The sequence below is a fragment of the Macrobrachium rosenbergii genome, chromosome 3 (genome assembly GCF_040412425.1).
Source record: "Macrobrachium rosenbergii isolate ZJJX-2024 chromosome 3, ASM4041242v1, whole genome shotgun sequence".
Taxonomy (NCBI): domain Eukaryota; kingdom Metazoa; phylum Arthropoda; class Malacostraca; order Decapoda; family Palaemonidae; genus Macrobrachium; species Macrobrachium rosenbergii.
In genome coordinates, this window is record NC_089743.1 from 24454536 (window position 1) to 24479495 (window position 24960).

The 24960-nt window shown below is 36.0% G+C and overlaps 2 protein-coding genes across 17 annotated transcripts in view; one reads left to right on the forward strand and one right to left on the reverse strand.

Annotated features, from left to right (window-relative positions):
* The window catches only part of dgt1 (dim gamma-tubulin 1), a 102471-nt gene that overhangs the window by 47720 nt on the left and 29791 nt on the right, over positions 1–24960 (forward strand). For 12 of the 13 annotated variants that reach the window (XM_067128718.1, XM_067128684.1, XM_067128678.1 and 9 more), the window contains 2 exons: positions 7526–7654; positions 18995–19405. In XM_067128718.1, the coding sequence (XP_066984819.1) occupies positions 7526–7654; positions 18995–19216 (351 nt within the window). In that variant the 3' untranslated portion in view covers positions 19217–19405. Of the gene's footprint in view, positions 1–7525; positions 7655–18994; positions 19406–24960 lie in introns of those variants that run through there. The other variant, XM_067128770.1, reaches the window with a different exon arrangement.
* LOC136853369 (uncharacterized) overlaps positions 7840–24960 on the reverse strand; it is a 162020-nt gene continuing 144899 nt past the window's right edge. For 2 of the 4 annotated variants that reach the window (XR_010857438.1, XR_010857437.1), the window contains exon 3: positions 7840–9583. Coding sequence is in view for 2 of the 4 variants with exons in the window: in XM_067128784.1 (XP_066984885.1) it covers positions 9401–9583 (183 nt within the window). In the remaining 2 variants the exon portion in view is untranslated. The remainder of the gene's footprint in view (positions 9584–24960) is intronic. The other 2 variants (XM_067128784.1, XM_067128794.1) reach the window with 1 other exon arrangement.

A 24960-nucleotide genomic window follows, 5' to 3' on the forward strand; every position in this document is an offset into this window, starting at 1 on the left:
TTTCTTTTTCGATGGTCGTTGACCTTGTAGATGACTGTTGACTTATCCCAGTTCATCCCATGGCCGCCACGGGCTGCTCTAGGAACAAGAGCCCGTGCTGGCACAAGGCCAGCTAAATCTAAAACAACATCCCATGGCCTGTCTTAAGCCAATGATCCACAATGTCATTACTTGATAAGCCTCTTGAAATGGTATATTTGTGTTGGGAGCTTCTTACTTTTAGTCCTTTTGATGTCTGACCAATATAAATCTTATTACATATTTTACAAGGAATACTGTATACAATATTGTTTGAATTGGGTGGGCTATTCTTAATTAGTTTATTTCTCAAAATATTATTATATTTAAATACTAAGTTAATATCAATAGTTTTTATAATGGGCACTGCAGGAATGAAATTATGATGAAATGGTAAACAGAGAATATTCTTAAGTTTGTTGTTAACAATGGTTGGTTCATAATATGACTTTTTTGCCTTGTTTTTACCAAGTTCTAAAAAATATGGAGGGTAACATAATGAATCTCCTATTTTATCAATAATTTTAAACTCCTCTTCCAAATGAACTGTGTGTAGTCTCCCTCAAGAAACATATAGAAAAGACAAAAAGGCTCAAATTCAACATTTTCAAGAAATTGAGAACCGATAGGTTCAGTTTCATGAACAGGATTCCCCCGGATTGGACAACAGTGCTACTGAACAAAATTTATAATAACGTTAGACTCAAGCTAAACAAATTAGTTCTCCACCTGGATAAAAAATTAAAAATTCTCATCGAGATAAGTGATGATTGGAATAACAAACATAGAGACGATTGTGTAATACACCTCTTGAACAAAGAACTGGACCAGAACCTTAAATGTGCTTTAAGCTATAGCTAATATTCTATTCGTGATGACATATCTTGCACAAACGTTTTTTCAGAAATATCCAAACTGGAAAAGAAAAACACAATTGTATCACCTTCAATGAATTTACTTAAAGGTCTTTTCTTCGGCTTACTTCAAATGCCTAATAAAATAGTGAATTTCCCGAGGTTTATAAATGTCATTCATGAAATGAAGAAAGATAAAAGTTTGCACATTACTAAAGCTGACAAATCTAATTGTTTTGTAATAATGAATAAAGTTATTGAAAAAATGGAAAACTTATTATCTGATTCTAGTACTTACAAAAAACTATGGAAAGACCCATTAGCTGATGTCATAAAAAGTTTCAATTCAAAAATAAAAACTTTACTAAAGGAATTCGGTTCAGTAAAAGAGAAAGTGTCAACAATTGGCCCATCCTTACTATGCATGTACGGGTTAGTCAAAACCCATAAAAGAGATTTTCCCATTTGCCCCATTATAAGTTCAACTGGTTCTATTACTTATAAACTTTCTAAATATCTAGTTAAATTACTATCACCTATTATGGGTACTATTTCAAATTCCCATTTACAAAACTCTGTTGATTTCTGTACTAGATATCACAACATTTGGACTTGTATAATCTAGAATTACCTACCAATGTTATTGTTAATTTGATATGCCTTTGTATAAAAAATTGTAAATTCACTTTCAGCTGAATGGAAAAGTGAGTGGCAGAGTTGGGCAAGTGAGAGATATCCCCTCTCTCCCCACCTCCACCAGTTAACTTGTCACCAAGATTCAATAACCATTCAACTCATGCCGATGGATACTCCTAATATTGTATACTGGAGTAGAGTAAATTATACACTATGCAAGAGATAAGAAGTAAACAGATAGATAATCATAGTTTTTTTTTTTTTTTTTTTTTTACAGAAGCAACAATTACAGTATGTGCAAACTTACACATATAAATCCAGTGATTTTCACTAAAGTATTAATGACAGCATTATATGCAGTCATTAATACTAAGCTATATGCACTTACAGCCTAGGTAGGCTACTTAACCCTTAAACACCGAAGCCCTATTTACAAAAACTTCTCCCGTATGCCGCGCCGTTTAGGGAGCTAAGCGTGAAGCGGAAAAAAGTTTTTTTCAAAAAATCACAGCACGCTTAGTTTTTAAGATTAAGAGTTCATTTTTGGCTCCTTTTTTTCTCATTCCCTGAAGTTTAGTATGCAACCATCAGAAATGAAAAAAAATATCATTATCATATATAAATATTTGAATATATGACAGCAAAAAAAAAAAACGTATATAATTGTATACAAATCGCGCTGTAAGCAAAACGGTTAAAGCTAATGAGTTAATTTTTTATTAGTTGTATTGTACACTAAATTGCAATGATTTTGGTATATAACAGATTGTAAAACGATTAAAGCAACACAGAGAAAATATTATCACAAAATGATGCATGAATACGTAACGTGTGGACATAAAAAAGTTTTTTTCAAAAATTCACCATAAATCGAAATATTGTGCTAGAGACTTTCCAATTGTTTCAAAATGAAGGAAATTGATTGAATATTACTAGACTGTAAGTTTTTTAGCTTACAATTGCATTTTTTTACCATTTCGATCGAGTTAAAGTTGACCAAAGGTTGATTTTTTTCTATTTATTGTTATTTATATGAAAATATTTCAAAAATGGTAAAAGCTAAAAGCATGATTTATTTTTTGTTGTATCCTACATGAAATTGCGCACATTTTGATGTATAACACTTTATGTAACGAATAATATAAAACGGCGAAAAAATTACAAGGTGACTCAAGAAATGCTAGGATTTTTAGCGGAGTTAGCTTACATGGATGGAAGGAAAAAGTTTTTTCAAAAATTCACCATAAATCGAAATATTGTGCCAGAGACTTTCCGTTTGTTGCAAAATGAAGGTAAAGGATAGATTGTTACTAGAATGTAAGAATTTTGGCTTACGATTGCGTTTTTCAAGCATTTCGATCGAGTTAAAGTTGACCGAAGGTTGATTTTTTTCTATTTATTGTTATTTATATGAAAATATTTGAAAAATGGTAAAAGCTAAAAGCATGATTTATTTTTGTTGTATTCTACATGAAATTGCACACATTTTGATGTATAACACTTTATGTAACGAATAATATAAAACGGCGAAAAAATTACAACAATATGACTCAAGAAATGCTAGGATTTTTTGTGGAGCGAAGGAAAAAGTTTTTTTTAAAAAATTCACCATAAATCGAAATATTGTGCTGGAGACTTTCCGTTTGTTGCAGAATAAAGGTAAATGATTGATTGTTACTAGAATGCAAGAATTTTGGCTTACGATTGCGTTTTCGAGCATTTATTCGAGTCAAAATTGACTGAATGTTAAAATTTTGTCAGTTATTGTGATTTAAATGAAAATATTTCAAAACTGTTAAAAGCTAAAAGAATGATTTATTTTTGTTGTATTCTACATGAAATTGCGCACATTTTGATGTATAACACTTTATGTAACAAATAATATAAAATGGCTAAAAAAATACAACAAGGTGACTCAAGAAATGCCAGGATTTTCAGCGAAGGAAAAGTTTTTCAAAATTTACGGATGCCCCTCAGGACACCCCGATGCTTCCTAGGGGTCGTAAAGGCACGGGATGTGGTCCTTGGTCGCCTTCGGTCACACGTGGGCGAACAACACGGCGCTGAGAAGCTGGGTCACTTTGGCTGCTGGGTCCTTCTCCGGCATCCCAGTCTGAAAACTTCGTCTCACACGCTCACTACCGACAGGCAGTATCGCCTTTCACGGTCCTGACGGCTTTGAGACATCTCTGCAAACGTCCTGTTGCAGCAAAAATACGCAAACACTCGCCAAAGTTCTGCAAAACACGGATCGTCAAAAAATCGCTCGCACGGTCCGGCGCTGATGCTGTCTGGTGCGAGAAGGAGGGAATTCGGCGCATGCGGCGTCTGGGTGACGCTTATAAACAAAACAACAGCTTGATCCGTGAACTCCCAGCATCCCTCAAGGCGCGTGATTTGAAACCTTCCGCAAACTAGGCCTATAATTATTTTTCTGCGAATATTTAAAAAAAGCATTTTTAGTCAACGTATGGTACGTCCACTTGACATCCAACAGACAATTTTCGTCGACGTATGGTACGTCCATTAGGCGTTTAAGGGCTAATACCATGACCTATTTTTGGTACTGAAAGATCTATAGCAATATTGTTATAGCATTTTCCTAAGTTTTTTTTTAATAGTGTAATATGTTGCTATACCCTATGAGTTACCTATGAACATTTAACATTTTTGAGAGATGTGGGCATTTAAATGGCCTAGCCTATGGCAGATTATATTTGCTTATGGTAGGTTAATTGTGGCATATCTATACATAAAAAATGTAAATGAAAAGGGACGATGTTACAGAGTTGTTGGTAATTTTAAAATAACTGACTTAATTCACCTGCCATGCAAAACACCTTCATTAACAGTATCAATTCAGTAAGGGCCATATTCTCCTCTCAAGACCATCCAATGGCAGTTGTAGTTTGCCCTTGGTGCTCAGAGAACAGCATATGACAGGTTAGGAGGGTTGCACAACCATTGGCCAGCAGAATACCAGATTAACAAGTTTTTGCACATCTTCAGCCAGTTGCTATAATAGGAAACCCAAGTAGCTTAACTCAGGAAATCCTTAATATACCACTGAACATCAGTAGAGGTGATAATGCTTGTTGCATTTGTTGCATATGTTGGAACTGATGGGTAGCACATGAGGATCCCTAACAAATAGTGACCTCAACTTGACAGTGAATGGGGATCTGAAGTGGTGGCTGTACATAATCTGTTATATGACATCTCCTTTGCAATGCTGTCTCCAGAATTGTATTTTGAGGATGCATCAGTATGTCATGATGTTTGTAGTGGTAAGTTTCCTACAAATAAATAGTATGGAACCATGAGCAGTCAAGAAATAATTGCTAGCTCTGTCATCAGACAGTTTGATAATAGCGTCTGATCTGGGGGATCAGGGGACACAAGGTAGCATTCTTTCAGTTGAAGATCCCTGAGATACTATTCTTGTTGGAGAAGGGGACCAACTGACGTGATTCTTAAGCTCATCTTAGGAAAAATGGTTGTGAGTAACTCCTTCGGCAGTAAGTGTGGCATATTAGCAGACCAGTGTACAGTGCTACCAATTGACAAGTAACTTATGCACTTTTGTTCATTCTTGGATCCCTGATTCTGAAGAATGGTGGCTTAAAGCACAGTCAGTACTATCTGCAAGCTTGTGCCTTTCCAGTCCACATCACAAGAACCCTACTCAGTAAGTAGTGTCCAGATTTGTACATGTGTTGTCAGACATAAAAAGGAACTTCCTTTTTGGCTCTACCTCCTTAGTAAATTTAAAATCAGGTCTCACTGCCTTTAAGTACTGAATTTCAAGTCTTAAAAATTATCCACCAATCTCTCAGGTCAAGTTTTTTTAACATACTGCAGGATGACTCATCATACCATGCAGACCATTCCTGCCAGAGTGCCAGTAGCTTCATACAGTATTCCTTTTTTTCATAAGGGAATCAGAGAACTTGTCAGTTATAGGAGTTAATTGACATTGTGGAAGTGATGATGAATAAAGGTATGAATTTCTCAAACTCATTGAAGGCAAGAGGCTCGGTTGTGAACCCTGAGAAAGATGCTGAGATAAGCAGTCACACCACTGAGAAGGGATTTTGTCTAGTTATGAGTGTTAATGTGAGAACCATGTATCTGTACACTGATTATTCAAGCCTGTTTCAGGTATCTTCCACTTAGGTTGTTTTAGCATTTGCCCGATTATCAGGGTTCATAAGTTACACGAAGTCACCTGAATATGAGGGTTGACTTTAAACAGATTGCCATTTACGTTGAAATTTGTGGTCAAGTAACAGTCATCTGGGAAGTCTCAGGACATACTCGTAAATGCACAGCTCTAGGCTTTTGTCAGCAACCAGTGGATTTTTGAAAGTGGTGATTATATGAAATGTGCCACCCAAAGGTTGCTTTAATCAAGTCAAAGTAAAATAGGTTAAGAATTTTTCATTATCTGTGCAGTTTAACCTGTTAAGCGTCACCAACAGCATATCTCGGTCGCCCTCATCCCGTGTCACACCGCCTTCAACGGAGTAATATGTTCTCCCCTCTTTCAAGGCTGGTGCTGCACTGATCAAGCTCAGAAGTACACTTTACTCTTATACAAATTGTAGGAACATCATTTGGTAGCACTATGAGCTAAATTAGAGGTAAATGGCAACTATTTTTTTAACGGAAAGACAGTCTGACAGAGGACATCAACCTTGTGCCTTCCGCTACGCTTCGGGCATTCATTGATAAATGACTGATTTCTTTTGGTTTTGATCCCATTTATCCCCCATAGGCATCGTGCTTACCCCCATATAAAAAAAATGGGAAAAAAGCACGTTAAACAAAGAAGAAGAATAATGAGCGTTCCAAATTGAAAGAAAAATCTTTTGCCAGAAGAGATATTATCACTACTTGTTACGGGGGTTGATGATGACTACAATACTTAGAGTGGCAGCTCAGAAGCCTCTAACATACACTGAATAAGATTGATCTGATTCTGAAGAAAACCATAATTTAGATTTGAGCATTGCACTACCAAGTTACTGGACAGTAACCGATAAGAAGAGAAGTCCCATTACTTTTCGTTCACCCAAATGTGTGAAATTTATTTTTCAGGATAAGGGAAACCCTGTGGAGTGTTTTTAGAAGTTTTTTTTGTTGAAGTCATGGAGCACAGTAATGAATAGATTTTCCAACCAGTTTCTAGATGCATATGTAGAAAGTTGCCTACAATATTGTGTGCACTGAAATGGTATGAAACAAATGTAAATGAAATGAAACAATTCATTCTTCTACTGACTGTGTTTCAGGAAATGGCATACAAAAGAATCATTTTTTTCCTTATACTTATGATCTTCAGAATATAAAGAATGCCAAATAAATTCTTTCATCTTTTCTTATTCTACATTATTTATTATCCTAATACATTTATACAAAAACATCAGTGTAAAAAAAGAACACAAAATAGCAAAAAAAAAATCAGCATAGACCAAATGACCGCTTTGTGAGTGAGAAAATGTGACATACAGGAGTGCAACATCTCTCATAAGTGATGCTTAATAGGTTAAAAGAAATTTTTCTAAAGCTGAAGTTGTTCAGGCAGGTTATTGGTAAATCTACCATTGCTTCTTTTAACCCAGAACAGTGCATGATTGTGTTCATGATAGTCAGTCATAAGTTGTACATGGTACCAAAGATCTTTCAAGCCCAAATATTTTGGTTTCTCTATTTTTCAGCTGTATATGTAGTTGGTCAGAATGCTCTGCAGTATATACTATATCCCATTTCCCATAGATAGGAGCTCTACATAGATATAATAGATTTCTCCATGCAGGAATACTAACAAAATAAGGGTTTTTCGTAATTACAAACCCGTTTTACTTACAGTTGTGAGTCCCACATCTACTAATGCTTCTTTCAGAAGTACTTGTTTTTTTATTTAATTTTTTTTTTTGCTATATCTTGGCTAGCCCATTATGCATTTAGTAAAAGTTGTTATTTTCTAAAGATGATAAAATTTTATTATATTACAGGATCCTAATCAAGTACTGTTTGTCGCTTGTGGCGTCAGCAAGGGTGGTGGCGATGAGTGTAGAACACCTGTGGTTTGTGCACCGAACAGTTCAACCTGTGTCTATCATACACCAATACCTGACCCTTTGGTATGTACAGTCTAGCATTGCATAGATAGTATTTTAAGTTTTTATTTTTATATCATAAATTTTGTATTTAACTTTTCAACATTTTTTGTACAAACTAGTGCCTTACTTATGTGTAGATTGAACAATTAGCTGCAAATAAAATGGCAGATTCTGGAGCCCTACGGTTCTAAGGAAAAATTGCTTAATTGTGTTTAAAATTTTAATGAAACTTGAATTACAATAATCCCATTTATCCATTTTCAATGTATCTGGTCCTTTATGTTATCCAGAAGGTCCCCAGGACCACAATATTTATATAAAATATATGGTATAGGAAAATTTTAAGAACTGCACCTAGACGGTGGGCAACACTGCGCAGGCAGAAAGAGGCAATGGTAATACTGCTGACAGTCTTAAGCACACAGAAGAAGGGGTATCATCTTAAGAATTTTGCGACTGTTATTGTCTTAAAAGCACTAAGTCCTTTGATATGTTGTCAGTATAACTTGGTAGAGGTGTGGTGGGGAGTGCTATCACTGGAAGTGTATGTGTCATTGTACGTCATGGTTCTTTGCTTCTCATTCGCTGCAATCAGAGCACCAGTGCACTTTTTGGAGCAAAGCTTGCTTCACTCCTTTGCTCAGTTGCATAACATTTCTTAGTATTTGCATATTAAATGGTTGCTTTGTTGCAGTGCTTTCCCCCCATCTTGTGGCTTTTGTTGCGGCACCCATAGCGTTGTGGGTGCTGTTACTGCTGTGTGCTGTGTCTGGCCTTACCACCACCTAAGAGGGCCAGGAAGGTGCAGACCCTTCTAAAAAAAAAAGCTGTAAACCATCAAGAGGCCAGCTGGTCAATGACATGTATCGAGGAATATTCAGTTGCATTGTCTACCCTGCATTATGTTTTCAGTTGAAAATTCAACATGGCCTCTACAGCAAGAAGACTCGTGAAGCTTTGGATGCTTCCAAGGAAGGAATAGAGGAATTTTTGTAGATGTTGAAAAACAATTAAAAAGGAAGGCCATGTTTTAAATCAAATCAACACTTCTGACAAAACTGGTTTATTCTATCGCTTCTTACCCATTACCATCTTGGTTGACGAGAAGGAAAAGAATTTACCCGCTCAAAAGCTTTCAAATCAGTGCATGTCTGCTTTTTTATGTCCAAATGCTTCTGGTAGCCATTGTTGCAAACCAGTCTGAAGTTGGACTTGTGAAACAACCACGTTAACTGCATGGGTTGATGGATAATCTCCCAGAGATTTGGTATATTCGGCAGAGGATTGGTTCACCTCCAAGATCATTTCTGATAAGTTCCATAATCACTTTTGTAAGGAGACATCAGACACAGAACCATGGAATTGACAGACATTGGTTGAAAGCTTTGCTTCTCCTAGACCTTGCACCTGCACATCTTCCTACAACCCAGTTGGTGGTGATGGTCATGTTAGGGTCTTTCTTTTGCCTCCTAATACATCTGCACTCATTCAGTCGATGTACCAAGTTGTTATTGTTGTAATGAAACTTTTTTACTGGAGGAAGTTCCTGGAGGAGATGGTGGTGGTGTTCAAGGATGAGGAGACGGAGCAAGGCTTGGATAAAAGGGGGAAACAGACTATGGAGATCATGAGAGTATTCACTGAGGTTGGCTAATGCTTGGAAGAATGTCACTGTGCAGACCTTGGAGCATGCTTTGAATTGTATCCTGAAGGGGGAAGAAGTCCTGATTGACTGAGGTTTTTATGTCAAAGACTTTCATGGCCAACTCATGAAGGAAGGCAACATGTTCCTGAGGGTGACATGTGAGTGGCTGGATGAAGGTGGTGGTGATCTTGGCTTCCAGCTGTTGTCCAACAGTGAGATTGCTGCTGCAACTGCCACTGGTGAGATAGAGAAGGAAGCCCCTGAAGACGACGATGACAAGTCTGTATCACAACTAGGGTTGCAACCTGAAAAAAACAAGCTTGTTTTTATTTTCTTGGGAAAAAATTTTTTTCACAAAACATCCAAAAAAAAAAAAGGTCGATTTTCTTTTTAAAATTTATTCACATTCTGTTGCTTCCTAAACTACAAAAAATGGCTAACTGTGGTTATATTATGCCTAGAGCTTGGGTAACAAGGCAGTTTAACATTGGAGAGAAAAATCTATTGTGAAAAATAAAAACTAGGAAAGTAAGAAAAACTAATGGTCACTCACCCATCACCTACTTCAGATTATGAGTGTTTTGGGCACATAACTACATTTATATAATTAGAATTTCAATATTTCACTTTTGAACATTGAAATTGTCAATTATCAAACAAGTTTTACTGTTTTACTGTTATTTTTAGTCATATCTTGAAACCATGAGGTACTGGGGTCAATTATTTCAATTTCAATGCATTTGAACAGGAAGAGAGGTACAAAAACTATGATTGGCAACAGTTCCTTAAAAGTCTGTATGGTACAAGGCATATGCGTGTTCAGTATCAAACATGTTCAACTGAAACTTGTATCATACATGTATCAGATTCAGAGGTATGATGGTACGACATGTGTTCAATATCAAACATGTTCAACTGAAACTTGTATCATACTCATATCAATAAGCTCTGTTCCAGAACCAAAGTAAATGTTCATAGCATGGCAGTGGGCAGTTATTGTGCTTGGAGTGTGAGTGGCAGGTTACCATGCTCATTATAAGAGGTGATGTATGACATGGCGAAGGTGTGAGTCTTAAACCACATCATAAGTCTATAGTAACTATAAGTAGGGTCTTCAAAAATGGAGAAACTGGACGCAAGGAAAAATTAAAAAACATGAAAACTTTTTTTCCCTGAAAAAAAAAAAACATGAAATTAAAAAATTTTTTACAACTATAATCACAACCAATCCTTATGTACAAATGAACACATGCAGGCAGATGGTCTGCTTTATACACTGAGCTGATTGAGAGCTTGCTGAAGGCATTTGAGAAATGCAGCAGATAGTTATTTAAAGCAGAATTGTTGTTCTTATTGTCCGAGCACCCCTGACAGCTTCTTCAGGCCCCTAACCCCCGTGCACCCAAGTCAGTTGCCATCAACTTAGGTAACTTGGTTGTTCACCTCAAAAATGCAGGGAAACACTTTCCCATTTTTTTTTATAGATATTAGATGTGAACTGTTTCAGCATAAATTTAGAAGAGGTAGAAAAGCAGCAAATTAATCTATGTATTTAATTTATGTACACTCGGCAAGGAAAGTGAGGATACAGTTTTTTTAAATCTTCGGACATACATTGCTCAATAGTGAGACATCTGGCAACTTTAGAAAGGGGAAGGAGCTTCAGTCTTAGTGTTTTTTTTTTTTGCTTGACCTCCTATTACTTTCAATCACATTCAGCGGTTTTGAAATCATTGATACTTAAATGCAGTAGTAAGCTTTACAGTATTCATTCAAGTTGTAATTTGCAGCGACAGTTCTGAGCAAAATAAACATTTTTCGACATAACCTACCAAGTATAACCTTACATAAATGAATTTATGACACCACAATGAGCGGAATGCTTGCATAATCGGAAACGCGATCTTCCATAATGAAATCAAGAGTTAAATCTGAGCAGTGTCCAACGAAAAACTTGGGGAACAATAAAGGAACGAATGCAATGTTATGATGAGAGAGAGAGAGAGAGTTGCTGTTGTGTAAGCCTAGGCCTATATGTAGAGCTATTCATTTCCTTTTTTTTTTTTGTTTCTTTTAGAGATTGAGTGATACTATATTTGTATAGTATGTTTTAGTGATGGAGAGAGAGAGAGAGTTGCTGTTGTGTAAGGCTAGGCCTATATGTAGAGCTACTCATTTCATTATTTTTTTTTCTTTTAGAGATTGAGCGATATTATATTTGTATAGTATGTTTTAGCAATGGAGAGAGAGAGAGAGAAACTATGGCGACGTCAAGAAACATGCAGTTACTTGCATTTTCCCGCCGAAGATCTGGCGATACTCCGCACATCAGAGAGAACGCTCTTGCGGATTTAAATAGATTTGGTCAACCTACCCTAGCTGGCACAACATTTACTGCCATTAATTCCAGCTGACCTTTAACACCGTGAAATACAAATATGAATGTGTAAGAATTAAAGAAATTATCATTACCTTGTATGATGATGCAATAATAAGCCTGTTCATAACGGAAAACGAGTAAATATTGCTGTTCTGATAAACAGTTCTACACCGAGATATCCATACACTGTCTTTTAGATCTCTATGAACGAAGTCACCTGAGAAATTCTGATTACTTCGGACATGCATGGTGTTTTTAAGTATCTGAGCGTTTTTGTTTTGCAGATTTAACATATATGATGTAATTTGCATTGTATTTTCATATTGTAGAGTAAATTTACCGAGATTGTGTTTTCTGTAAGAAAAAAATTAAAATTCAATGAACAAAATCTAATGAATACTGTATCTTCACTTTTCTTGCTGAGTGTACAATAATCTATATATAGTTTCAAAGATTTTGAAAAAAATGGTCTCCATGGTTGGCACCGCTGTGCAGTCTATGGAAATGGTGGCCACACTGCTTTCCCTGGCTGGGAGAGGGGTGGAAATACAGTATGGGATTTGTGGAGAGGGGTAGAGAAGTGTTAAGACTTCATTAGAGCTTTAAAAACAAACTTTAAAGAAGGAACCCCACTCAGATGGCAGTGAAAAACTCCAACTGGAAATATTAGCAAGTGCTCTAAACAAATTTTACGCAAAAGTACAGACAGCTGGGGAAACCCCACACAGCCAGTAATGAAAAGCTATGAAAACCTGCTACTGTTTCACACACATTTTACTGAAAGGCGCTAACAGATATTTGGGGAACCACGCTCAGCCAGAAATGAAAAATTCCAACTGTGAAAGCTTGCTAGTGTTTAATATACATTTTACTGTAAAGCACTAACAGATAGTTGGGGAAACCACACTTAGTTGGAAAATGAAAAATTCCTGCTGGAAAGTTTTTCTAGTTAAAAAAAATTTTTGGAAAGTATATAAAATTAAGGAAACTTCATTCAGGTGGCAATGAACAACTCCAGCTAAAAGATTTTACTTTAAGGTGCAGAAATTTGGAGAAACCCTACTCTCCCTGCAATAAAAGACTTCAACTGGAAATTCGATCTAGGAAGACTGTTGGGTTAGTCCTTCATTCTCGATTCACTAAAGCTGTTACTATTCAGCCCTGTCTTTTGGACCATGGGCATATCAGCCATTGTCCATACCATATTGAAAATATCGCTTCTTGTCTGGTCAGCGAAGTTTAGCAACGACTGGGTCTGGTCAGTACTTGGATAGGTGACCTCCTGGGAACACTGGATGCTGTTGATGTCTAGGAGACGTCTTTTCGCATCCATGGTTAGAGGCCTCCTGGGAACACCATGCTGTTGACGTCTAGGAGACGTCTTTCGCATCCATGGTTAGAAACGTTGGGGCTAGTCAGTACTTGGGTAAGTGACCTCCTGGGAACTTCAGGTGCTGTTTGTGTCTAGGAGACATCGTTTGCATCCATGATTCCAGTCTTGTGCTTACAACTTCCCGTCATTGCCCGATTCATCAGGAGCTCAACAGTGTATGAGCTTTCTGTTCCTAAGGACCCTAAAGGTTACTAAGTGCCCGAAGGCATTTTTCATTACCACTCAGGACTTCACCTCCAAACTAAGTACCGACAGCTTGTGACTCAGCCAAGAAGTGTGTGTAGGAGCTCCATTTCTTTTGACTTTATGTAGTTACATTCCCCCTGTGGAGAGTGGAAGATGTGGGAGTTGTAAGCAGTAGCTGCTGCTGCTGCAATTACCTCTTGATCCACAACCTGAGAGGGAGAATGTTATGTGGATCTCAAGTTAGTTTCAGGAGTCTTTGGGTCTGAATAGGCACTCCTTTGATAGCATTGGCACCAAGCTAGTGCCATGATTACACTTTCCTCCTCCAGAGATTTTTCATTCTTTGAAACATTGACCAGGGTGGCAGTCTCCTACACTTCCTTTCAAAAGTTCTGGCAGTCTCCTACACTTCCTTTCTTGGAACTTTTGAAAGTCTAAAAAGAACTGTGCTCGAGTCTCAAGATCCAAAGATAGACACTCCTCGGGGTGATAGCAAAGACACCACAGTAGTGCCATGGTCAACAAAGGGCCTAGTGTCCTTTCATCTACTCTGTTGCAGTGCAGGTACACAAGTAGACAGTAGAACATTCAGTACAGTGGCCAGCCAAGCACATCCCAAGCAAGATGGATGTAATTACAAACAATTCAATCAATAAAGTCAGGTGATAAGGACAGTTGATCTTGGCATCTTGACTTTCAGAAATTTGCTCAACCTCTGAAGAAGTTTGATGATAGTCCTTCTTTTCGTGACTTACCGAAGTTGGTGCTGTTCTGCTCTGCCTTCTTGCACCCTTGAACAAGCAAGACATCTTTGGTATCCATTTACATCTGGAGGCTTACATCTTTCGCCATTATACATGTTTTGAAGATGATCATTGAGATTGATCATTCCACTTCTATGCTCCTGTGGTTCCAATGACAGTATGACGTCTATGTTGCCTCCTTAAAGACTAGACCTTCAGCCTAATGCCAACGACTTGTTCGTTAGCTTCAAGTTGGCCGAGAAACAGTGTCAAAATTGTAATTTCTCTGACTAGTGAGATGATCAAACGAGTGTACCCCGCAACTTCCTGTTGGACATCAGTACGTTTCGGGCCAGATCTTTCGAGCCCAGGGGCATCGGTCTGTACGTGAAGAACCTTTCGGTTGAGAACTAGGATGGAATATAATCGTGCAGATTACATTTATCTCCATTTACCTTGGGACATTGCCCATAGGTCTTTGAACACCTTTTCCTTGGGTCTTATGGTGCTTGCTTAACAATTCATGTAGTTCATCCAGCTCTTGAGGGACAGGTTGCATCTCGCCTAAGGTTTGTGGCTGCAAGGGGAAAGTGTGTGTGGGACTGGCCTCCTCCCTTTCTCCTGTCTTCTTTCTTCCAGTGGCAGGAGAACAGTGAATGGGCCGTCATGTGTTGGACGGGTGTACCTGCAGGTGATCTAGATGACCGAGTATCCTATCTATAATCTAGCTCCATTTGGATTAGTAGAGGCAGATCTTTCCTTCTCTCTAGCAAGGGGAGCGAGGGACTGACTGTGAACAAACCAGTTGGTTATTCTTAGCTTTATAGTCTCTGGCACTGTGGGTTCATCTAAACCTTTTCGAATCAAGGATATTCCATTAATTCGAAATGCCCATATGTCTGGCAATTGAACATCTCTCTTGTTCAGTAGTTCAGAGATACGGTCTCCTTTCTTTGGTCTTTCATGACCAGGAAGAGAGTACCCAGGTGAGCCAAACTACCAGTCAGTTCAGAGATTTACTCAGAATCCTCCCTCCAAGAAGAAGTCTGTAAAGTAATTTGTATTTTTCCTAACATACAAACCTGAGATCTTTACATGAAGTACCCACCCTCTTACCACCCCTCATTCTCTTACCTGGACCAAAAGGTAAATGCATAGAATTGAATGAGTACTGACTTGGTGGGCGGTGCTTCTGCCCTTACCTTCGGTAGATATTACCATATCCACCTTGTAAAAGTTTATTGGCCGGTTTCCCAGCTCACTGAGAGTTAATCCCATATGTAAAGACCGAGGGTGTGTATGTTAGGAAAAATACAAATTACTTTTTGTCATTTTACTGAAATAAAAAAATTGAAAAGGAGTAAGTGCTCATATATAAAAAACAATTACTCAGAAGGGAGCCACAAGCAAGGCACAATGACTGAGGCCTTAGGCTGCCTAGAGCCCCTTGGTTCTTAGGTCATCAGTGCAGTATATGGTGTTAGTCACTATCCGACTTACATATGTGTTATGTTTCAGATGGCTGTTCATAAGTTCGTTTTTAATATGTAGTGCATAATTTTTCTTGATGTTTGCATTCCCTTGTTAACTCGGGAGTCATGGATTATACAATTTTCACTGTATTTGTAAATCATGCAGTATTATAAAGAATTACTTTGGATGTTAGAAAAAGAGGAAAGTAAAATTTAGATTCATGCAACATTCAAAATCTTATATTTTTTCCATACTCGGAAAGTTATGAACTCGGAGAGAATTTCGCAGCAGCAGCATCTGACATTGGAAGTTCACAAGTAAAAAATCTGCACCATCACATTGACAAAAATACATACTAGACAATTTCCTATGGGAAGAGGAAATATAGAAAATAGGAATTCGTCAAAGAACGAGTTAAATCATGAAGATAGAAATAAGCAGGAATATTTTACAAGTATGAACGAGTACTGTATTCTCGTAATTTTAAGAAGAATACATGGCAGTTAATCGCAAGAATACAGTACTCAGGATAATCAGGGAAGGGATTAAAGGAGCAGGTTCTCCTTCCTTGCTCTTCTGTTCTTTACCAAAATTTTTATTAGCAGAATAGGCTCGCAGAGCAAAATTTGAACTTACGGGTGGCAAAAGGGAGTGCTCCAAACAGAATTTTAACTTGTGACCCTGTCTGTTCAGATCTCTGAATGTTCCTAACTTGAATGTTCATAAGTAGGATGGCGACTACTGTGAGTGCTAAAGTGTAAGTTTTGCAAAAAGTGAATATGGGCCTTTTATAAGTGATGGATTTAACCTGCCTGATGGAGTTAAGAATGTTAACAAAATGGTCTGGTTAAAATATTTTTTTATTATTACTGTATATAGTAGTAGATTTGTTGTGAAATTGACATTAGATAGATAGATAGGAGTTTTGCCACATCCTATATACAGAAAAGGAAAAATGGTTAATTTTTACACTTGAAATTTTTCATATATTACATTTTATAATATAAGTTCATTGCTCCATATTTCCAACTGATGTAACTGTTTTAGTTTAGTATTTTACTAACACCGCAACTTAATGGACTAATGTACTTGTCTATATGATTATCATTATTCTTTGCTGTGCTACTGTTTTAGATGGTGTATTTTTATTCTTATTAACCCTTAAACGCTGAGCCTCTATTTACAAAAACATCTCGCCGAAGCGGAAAATTTTTTTTTTAAAAAATCACACCAGGCTTAGTTTTTAAGATTAAGAGTTCATTTTTGGCTCCTTTTTTTTGTCATTGCCTGAAGTTTAGTATGCAACCATCAGAAATGAAAAAAAAATATCATTATCATATATAAATATTGGAATATATGACAGCGAAAAAAAAAACATATAATTGTATACAAATCGCTGTAAGCACAACCGTTAAAGCTAATGAGTTAATTTTTTTAATTGTATTGTACACTAAATTGCGATGATTTTGGTATATAACAAATTGTAAAACGATCAAAGCAACACAGAGAAAATATTATCACAAAATGATGCATGAATTAAGTAACGTGCAGGACGTAAAAAAAATTTTTTTCAAAAATTCACCATAAATCGAAATATTGTGCTAGAGACTTACAATTTATTGCAAAATGAAGGTAATTGATTGAATATTACTAGATTGTAAATGTTTTAGCTTACAATTGCGTTTTTACCATTTAAATCGAGTTAAAGTTGACCCGAGGTTGAAATTTTTGTAGTTATCGTGATTTATGTGAAAATATTTCAAAACTGATAAAAGCTACAACCATGAGCTATCTTCTGTTGTATTCTACATGAATTTGCGCACATTTTCATATATAAAAATTTATGTAACGACTAATGTAAAACAATGCAAACATTTACGACAACATGACGAAAAGAATTTCTGAGATGTTGACCGAGTTTACCGCGCAGCGCGGAAAATGTTTTTCAAAATTCACCATAAATCGAAATATTGTTTTTTTTTACAAATTCACCATAAATCGGTAAATATTGTGCTAGAGTAAGAGTTTTAGCTTCCCATTTTGTTGCAAAATTGAAGGTACATGATTAAATATTTACTAGAATGTAAAAGTTTTACAACCTTATAATTGCGTTTTTTCTACATGAAATTGCCATTTTCATACATAAAAATTTATGTAACGTTAAAACAATGCAAACATTGACGAAACCTGAAAAGAATTTCTGAGATGTTCGGCCGAGTTTACAGCATGCGCAGGCGTAAGGAAAAGTTTTTTTCAGAAATTCACCATAAATCGAAATATTGTGCTAGAGACTTCCAGTTTGTTGCAAAATGAAGGTACATGATTGAATATTACTAGAATGTAAGAGTTTTAGCTTATAATTGCGTTTTTACCATTTCGGTCGAGTTAAAGTTGACCAAAGCCTGAAATTTTGGCAGTTATCGTGATTTATATGAAAATATTGACTGCCTGAAATTTTGGCAGTTATCGTGATTTATATGAAAATATTTCAAAACTGATAAAAGCTTATTTTCAACTACATGAAATTATTTTCTTTATAAAACTTGTATTATAAAACAGTGCAAACATTACCAACGTACATGAAATTGTAAATTCTTCCAATTGGTCCTAGAATGTATGAAATTGCCATTTCATTTATAAAATTTTGGCAGTTATTGATTTATATGAAAATATTTCAAAACTGATAAAGCTAAACCATGAGTTATTTTGTGTTGTATTGTAATGATGAAATTGCGCAATTTTCATATATAAAACTTTATGTAACGGCTAATATAGAACAGTGCAAAAATACGACAAAATGACGAAAGAATTTCTGAAATTTTCGGCCGAGTTACCGCGTGGGCATAAGAAAATTTGTTTTTTTCAAAAATTCACCATAAATCAAAATATTGTGCTAGAGACTTCCAATTTGTTGCAAATGAAGGTACATGATTGAATATTACTAGAATGTAAGAGTTTTAGCTTACAGTTGCGTTTTTGACTATTTAGGTCGAGTCAAAGTTGACCGAAGGTTGAAATTTTTGTAGTTGATGTGCATTGCGTCCACTTGGCACCCAACAGACAATTTTAGTCGACGTATGATATGTCCAGTAGGCGTTTAAGGGTTAAATAAATCTTGAAAATTGAATGGTAAGTGTCAAGTACAGATTAGGTAAAGAAGTGTAAAGTACAGATTAGGTAAAGAATTATGTGCAAGTGCTGTTTGCTGCAAGATAAAATAAATATTCAAGTGCTAGCTGTAACATAGGGTCTTTGATTGCTTAACAGACTTTAATTATCAGGAAGCCAGACCACCAGTGTTTGTTAAATTGAGGTACTAGAGAACTGCATTACTTTTATGCTAGTAATTAAAAGGGTGGTGTTTTTATGATTCCTGTTACCCCAGCACACAAATACAATAATGAAAGTTTAAGGTGCAGAATCAAGGGAAAAGAAATTGCCTCTATGGAACAGTTGTTGTGAATTATTAGTAAACTATAGTTAAGGAGAAAAACTTTTTATCACAATTCCCCATCACCAATTTTATTTTCTCCACTTACAGCCTGTTTCACTCCCTCCTCTTGATGACCTGGATGGCAATCATACAGATATGTTGGATGAAGAGCTTTTGGTTGGTGGTCATTTGCCCACAGGTGGATCTCAGGAAATTATTGACCTGTCTGAAAGTCACAGTTTCATTGTAACTGAAGTACCACCAGAAAATGTCATGGAGGGAGATGGTGAAGACATTGAGGAAGTGCAAGGAAAAGACTCAAAATTATGAGAATTGAACTAATCTGTTGTGATATGAAATCCTTTTGTGTCAAGTTGAAAAGACATTTATTTTCTGATACATGTAGTGAAAAGCTGTAAATATCAATGTTATTTTTACCAGAAACTATACTTGTAAATCCTAGTCATTTTTATACCAAGTAATAATTCATAAAATAAATAAATATGACAAATATAAAAATCCTTTCAATCAGATATTACATGAAATTTTTTATATTGTGGCCGCTGTTCATCCTCAAAGGATTTGCTCTCACGGGTCCATTCAGGCTCCATGATAAGAATTCTCTTTTAGTTGGTCTAGGCCCAGTATAAGTGTCGTTGACATGTGATGGAGGGAATATAAGACTCAGTTAAGAGGGGCACTTTTTTCTTAACTACAGGCATTACCTAGGTTCATACATATGCTGCCACCTTGATGACACGTAATCTGTACAGACTGGGAGCCATTGCCCATACAGGATAGATGTGTAAAAAATATGTACTCGGTGCTCCTAAAAACACTCCAGTCAAAACAATCTTCAATTATTATGGATATAACAAACGAGGCAAGTTAAGTGCTTTGTTTTTTTTAAGTCCTAGTGACAGTTTTAATGTCGAAAAACTTTTTAGCTGGTGGTTAGTTTGTGTGTGAAAAGCTGGAATCCGGCTTCTCTTGCCAATGCAAAATTAGGTGTGTGAATTAGGCAACCTCTTACACTTAATTTCTTGGAACTTAGACACAGTTCTTGTTAAACTTTCAAGAGTCTCAAGATCCAAGTAGACACTCGGTGTGATAGCAACAACACCATAGTGGTGTCATGGTCACCAAAAACGGCCTAGTGTCCTTTCTTCTACTCTACGGCAGTGCAAGTACATGAGCAGACAGAATTACATTCAGTACAGTGGCCAACCAGACATCACAAGCAAGATAGATGTAAATACAACAGTTTTTCCATGAAGTCAGGAGATAAAGACCTTGACTTAGAGGAATCTATTCAACCTCTGATGAGGCTTGATCATAGTCCTTCCTTTTCTCCAACTCTCTAAAGTTGTGATCTGCCTACTCATTCTACATGTTTCAAAGATGATCAGTGAGATGGATCATTGTCCTTCTATGGTCCTGTGGCACCAACGACAGTATGACATCTATGCTGCCTCCATAAACTAGTCTTGCAACCCAATGCCAATGATTCATTTGTTAGCTCTGAGTTGCCCGAGAAATGGTATCCAAATTGTCATTTTTCTGACTAGCAAGATTATCAAATGAGCGTACCCCGCAACTTCCTGGTGAACATCAGTACATTTTGGACAAGATTTCTCGAGGCCAGGGTCATCGACCTGTCCATCGCACTCAGGAAGAACCTGTCGGTCGAGTACCAGGATGGAATGTAATCTTGCAGATCACATTCAACTTTTACCTTGGGACTTTGCCCACAGGTCCTTGGACTCCTTTTTCCTTGGATCCTAGGGTGGTTACTTATCAAGTCATTTAGTTCACCCAGTTCTTGAGGGACAGGCTGCATCTCACCTAAGGTGTGCGGCTGCAAGGAGGTGTGTGTGTGGGACTGGCCTCCTCCCTTTCTCCTGTGTTCCTTCCTCTTCCAGTGGACATGAAAAGTGAACGAGCCATCACATGCTGGACTGGCATGCATGCAGGTGATCTAGATGACTGAGTATCCTATCTATAATCTAGTTCTATGTGGATTAATAGATACAAGGCCTTTCTTCTCTCTAGCAAACCAGTTGGTTATTCTTAGCTTTATGGTCTCCAAAACTGTGGGTTCATCCAACCTTTTCGAATCAAGGACATTACATTCCTTTAATTCAAAGTGCCCAGAAGTCTGATGATTGAACATCTCTTGTTCAGTAGATCAGAGGTACAGTCTCCTTCCTTTGGTCTTTCATGACCAGGAAGAGTACACCCAGGTAAGCTGAACTACCAGTCAGTTCAGAGATTTACTCTGAATCTTCCCTCCAAAAGTAAGTCTCCTATACGTAAAGACTGAGGGTTTGTATTCATGTAGGTACAAATGACAAGTTTTTAAAATAATTTTTATTTTTCCCAACAAACAAACCTGAGGTCTTTACATAAGGGCCCACCTCTTTCCACCACTCATTCTCTTACCTAGGCCAAAAGGTAAACTACATAGATTTGAGTGCTTTCCTACTAGGTGGGTGGTCCTCCCACCCTTACCTTCAGTAACTGTTACCATAACCACTTTGCAGAAAGTTTAATGGCTGGATTTCCAGCTCGCTGAAAGTTAATCCCCATATGTAAAGACTGAGGGTTTGTATTTTAGGAAAAATACAAATTATTTTTTAAATTTCTTATTTTTATAGCAGTACTTTTCTTGAAGGTCATTAAGATAGGCCCCTTTTATTGTTTTAGGCTACCTAAGACTAGGCTAGGTCCAAGTTTAGATTATGGCATGTGAGAAAATTTGTTGTAATTGCTTTTTAACTAACTGACCATTCACATAATTTTATGCTAAGCCATTTCAGGCTTTTAACCATGTTCATTTTCCAAACTTAAGGTAAGTGAAAACAATTGTTTGGCCATAGTGAATGAGTTTTTTGGTGAAAATTTTCCCCAATTATCATTGATATAGGGATCTTTTATCAGACCATACGATGTTTTTCCTTATGGAACTACTTTCAGTAGCTACTGTTCTACTGATGGCTGCATAGAAAAGAAAAAACATTACAATGTCTGTTTACCTTTGTAATTATTAAACTTTAACGTTTTTCATATAATTGCCACTGAAAGTGTACTTAATTTATGTACCTAGCTTATTAAAAATTTTTTCTTTGGTAAAAATGTTTTCATTGAAGCACTTTCTTATGTAGCCTATAGCCTTAAATGTGAGTTATAGTAATTTAGGCTAGTAGTTAGCTTGGGTGACATAGCATTCAAGAATTTACTTTTAGACAAAACATATGTAGTAATTATAAAATGTAATTAACCCTTAAACGCCGAGCCTCTATTTACAAAAGTGTCTGCCGTATGCCGGCAGCGTTCGGGAGTTAGGGCCGAAGCGGAAAAAAGTTTTTTTCAAAAAATCACAGCACGCATAGTATTTAAGATTAAGAGCTCATTTTTGGATCCTTTTTTTTTTCATTGCCTGAAGTTTAGTATGCAACCATCAGAAATGAAAAAAATATCATTATCATATATAAATATTGAAATATATGACAGTGCGAAAAAAATATTTCATATATAATTGTATACAAATCGCACTGTGAGCAAAACGGTTAAAGCTAATGAGTTTTTTTTTTTCTTTGTATTGTACACTAAATTGTGATGATTTTGGTATATAAATTGTAAAATGATCAAAGCAACACAGAGAAAATATTATCACAAAATGATGCATGAATTCGTAACGCGCGGACGTAAAAGTTTTTTTTTTTTTAAATTCACCATAAATCGAAGTATTGTGCTCGAGACTTCCCGTTTGTTGCAAAATGAAGGTAACTGATTGAATATTACTAGACTGTAAGTGTTTTAGCTTACATTTGCAGTTTTCGACCATTTTGGTCGAGTTAAAGTTGACAGAAGGTCGAATTTTTTCAATTTATCGTGATTTATATGAAAATATTTCAAAACTGATAAAAGCTACAACCATGAGTTATTTTTTGTTGTATTCTACATGAAATTATGCACATTTTCATATATAAAACTTTATGTAACGGCTATTAGAAAAACGGTGCAAACATTACGACAAAGTGACAAAAGAATTTCTGAGATTTTCGGCTGAGTTACCGCGCGGACGTAAGGAAAAAGTTTTTTTTCAGAAATTCACCATAAATCAAAATATTCTGCTAGAGACTTCCCGTTTGTTGCAAAATGAAGGTAAATGATTGAATATTACTAGAATGAAAGAGTTTTAGCTTACAATTGCGTTTTTCGACCATTTCGGTTGAGTCAAAGTTGACCGAAGGTTGAAATTTTGGCACTTATCGTGACTTACATGAAAATATTTTAAAACTGATAAAAGCTACAACCATGTGTTATTTTTTGTTGTATTCTACATGAAATTGCACACATTTTCATATATAAAACTTTATGTAACAACTAATATAAAATGGTGCAAACATTAAGACAAAGTGACGAAAGAATTTCTGAGATTTTCAGCCGAGTTACCGTGAGCGGACGTAAGGAAAAAGTTTTTTTCAAAAATTCACCATAAATCGAAATATTGTGCTAGAGACTTCCAATTTGTTGCAAAATGAAGGTAAATGATTGAATATTACTAGAATGTATGAGTTTTAGCTTACAATTGCGTTTTTCGACCATTTCGGTTGAGTCAAAGTTGACCGAAGGTAGAAATTTGGCACTTATCGTGACTTACATGAAAATATTTCCAAACTGATAAAAGCTACAACCATGGGTTGTTTTTTGTTGTATTTTACATGAAATTGCACACATTTTCATATATAAAACTTTATGTAATGGCTAATATAAAATGGTGCAAAAATTACGACAAAATGGCGAAAGAATTTCTGAAATTTTTGGCCGAGTTACCGCGCGGACATAAGGAAAAAGTTTTTTTAAAAAATTCACCATAAATCGAAATATTGTGCTAGAGACTTCCAATTTGTTGCAAAATGAAGGTAAATGATTGAATACTAGAATGTAAGAGTTTTAGCTTACAATTGCGTTTTTCGACCATTTCAGTGGAGTCAAAGTTGACCGAAGGTTGAAATTTTTATAATCGCACTTATGACAGACAATTTTAGTGACTTACATGAGTCAAATATTTCCAAACTGATAAAAAAGTGTCTTGTAACCATAGGTTGTTTTTTGTTGTATTTCAATAAACAAATTAGTTTACACTATACAGTACAGTTTTACCTTGAGTGGTGTAACATTAAAACTTTATGTAATAATTAAATATAAAATGGTGTCTAAAAAAAAGTGGTGTGTAGTACAAATAAAGCAGTGGCTAAAGAAATAAACAAATTAGTTTACAGTATACAGTTAGCTTGAGTGGTGTAACATTCAAGAATTTACTTTTAAGGCAAAAATTACTAGTAATTATAATTTAATGACTACTGCTGTTATTTTCTTATGTAGCCTATAACCCTAAAAAGTAGTTTATAGTAGCCTAGACTAGATAAAGACTTCTACAAAATTTGTTTACAAAATGATAGGTAAATGATTGAATACTTTTAAGAAAACCTATGTAATAATTATATAAATTTGTAAATGATTTTATTTATGCCTATAGCAATAAGGGGAGCGTCAAAATTTTCTGAGATATTTTATATATGGCATCATATTCCTGACTATCTTCTCAGAAAGTTTTATTAAAAAATTCGTCATAGTTTAGGAGTTATAAACAAAAACAGTAACCCTATCATAGAATAAATTGATTTTTATAATGTAATGATAATGTCAGTATATCGTAGTAATTTCCTTTTAGCTATGAAATAATAATATCTAAATGCGTTATATGGCAACTCTGTGGACCTACCACAGCTGACAGACAATTTTAGCAGGCAGTGACGTCAGACAGTCAGTCAGTAGCAGCTCAGTTTAAGTAAAACGTTAAGGCCCAACCTAAACTGTGTTTTGACACTCTTCATCTAGCTTCATTTAGCCTTATATTACCTTAAAGTCTATTGTGTATTTTGGCTTTTCAAATAGTATAAAAACATCAAACTGTTAGGTAACAGCAAGCAAATAAATACAGAGAAGCAAAAAACAATCTCAAAACTAAAGTTTCTCCTCCATACAGTACAGTTTTGAAACAAAAA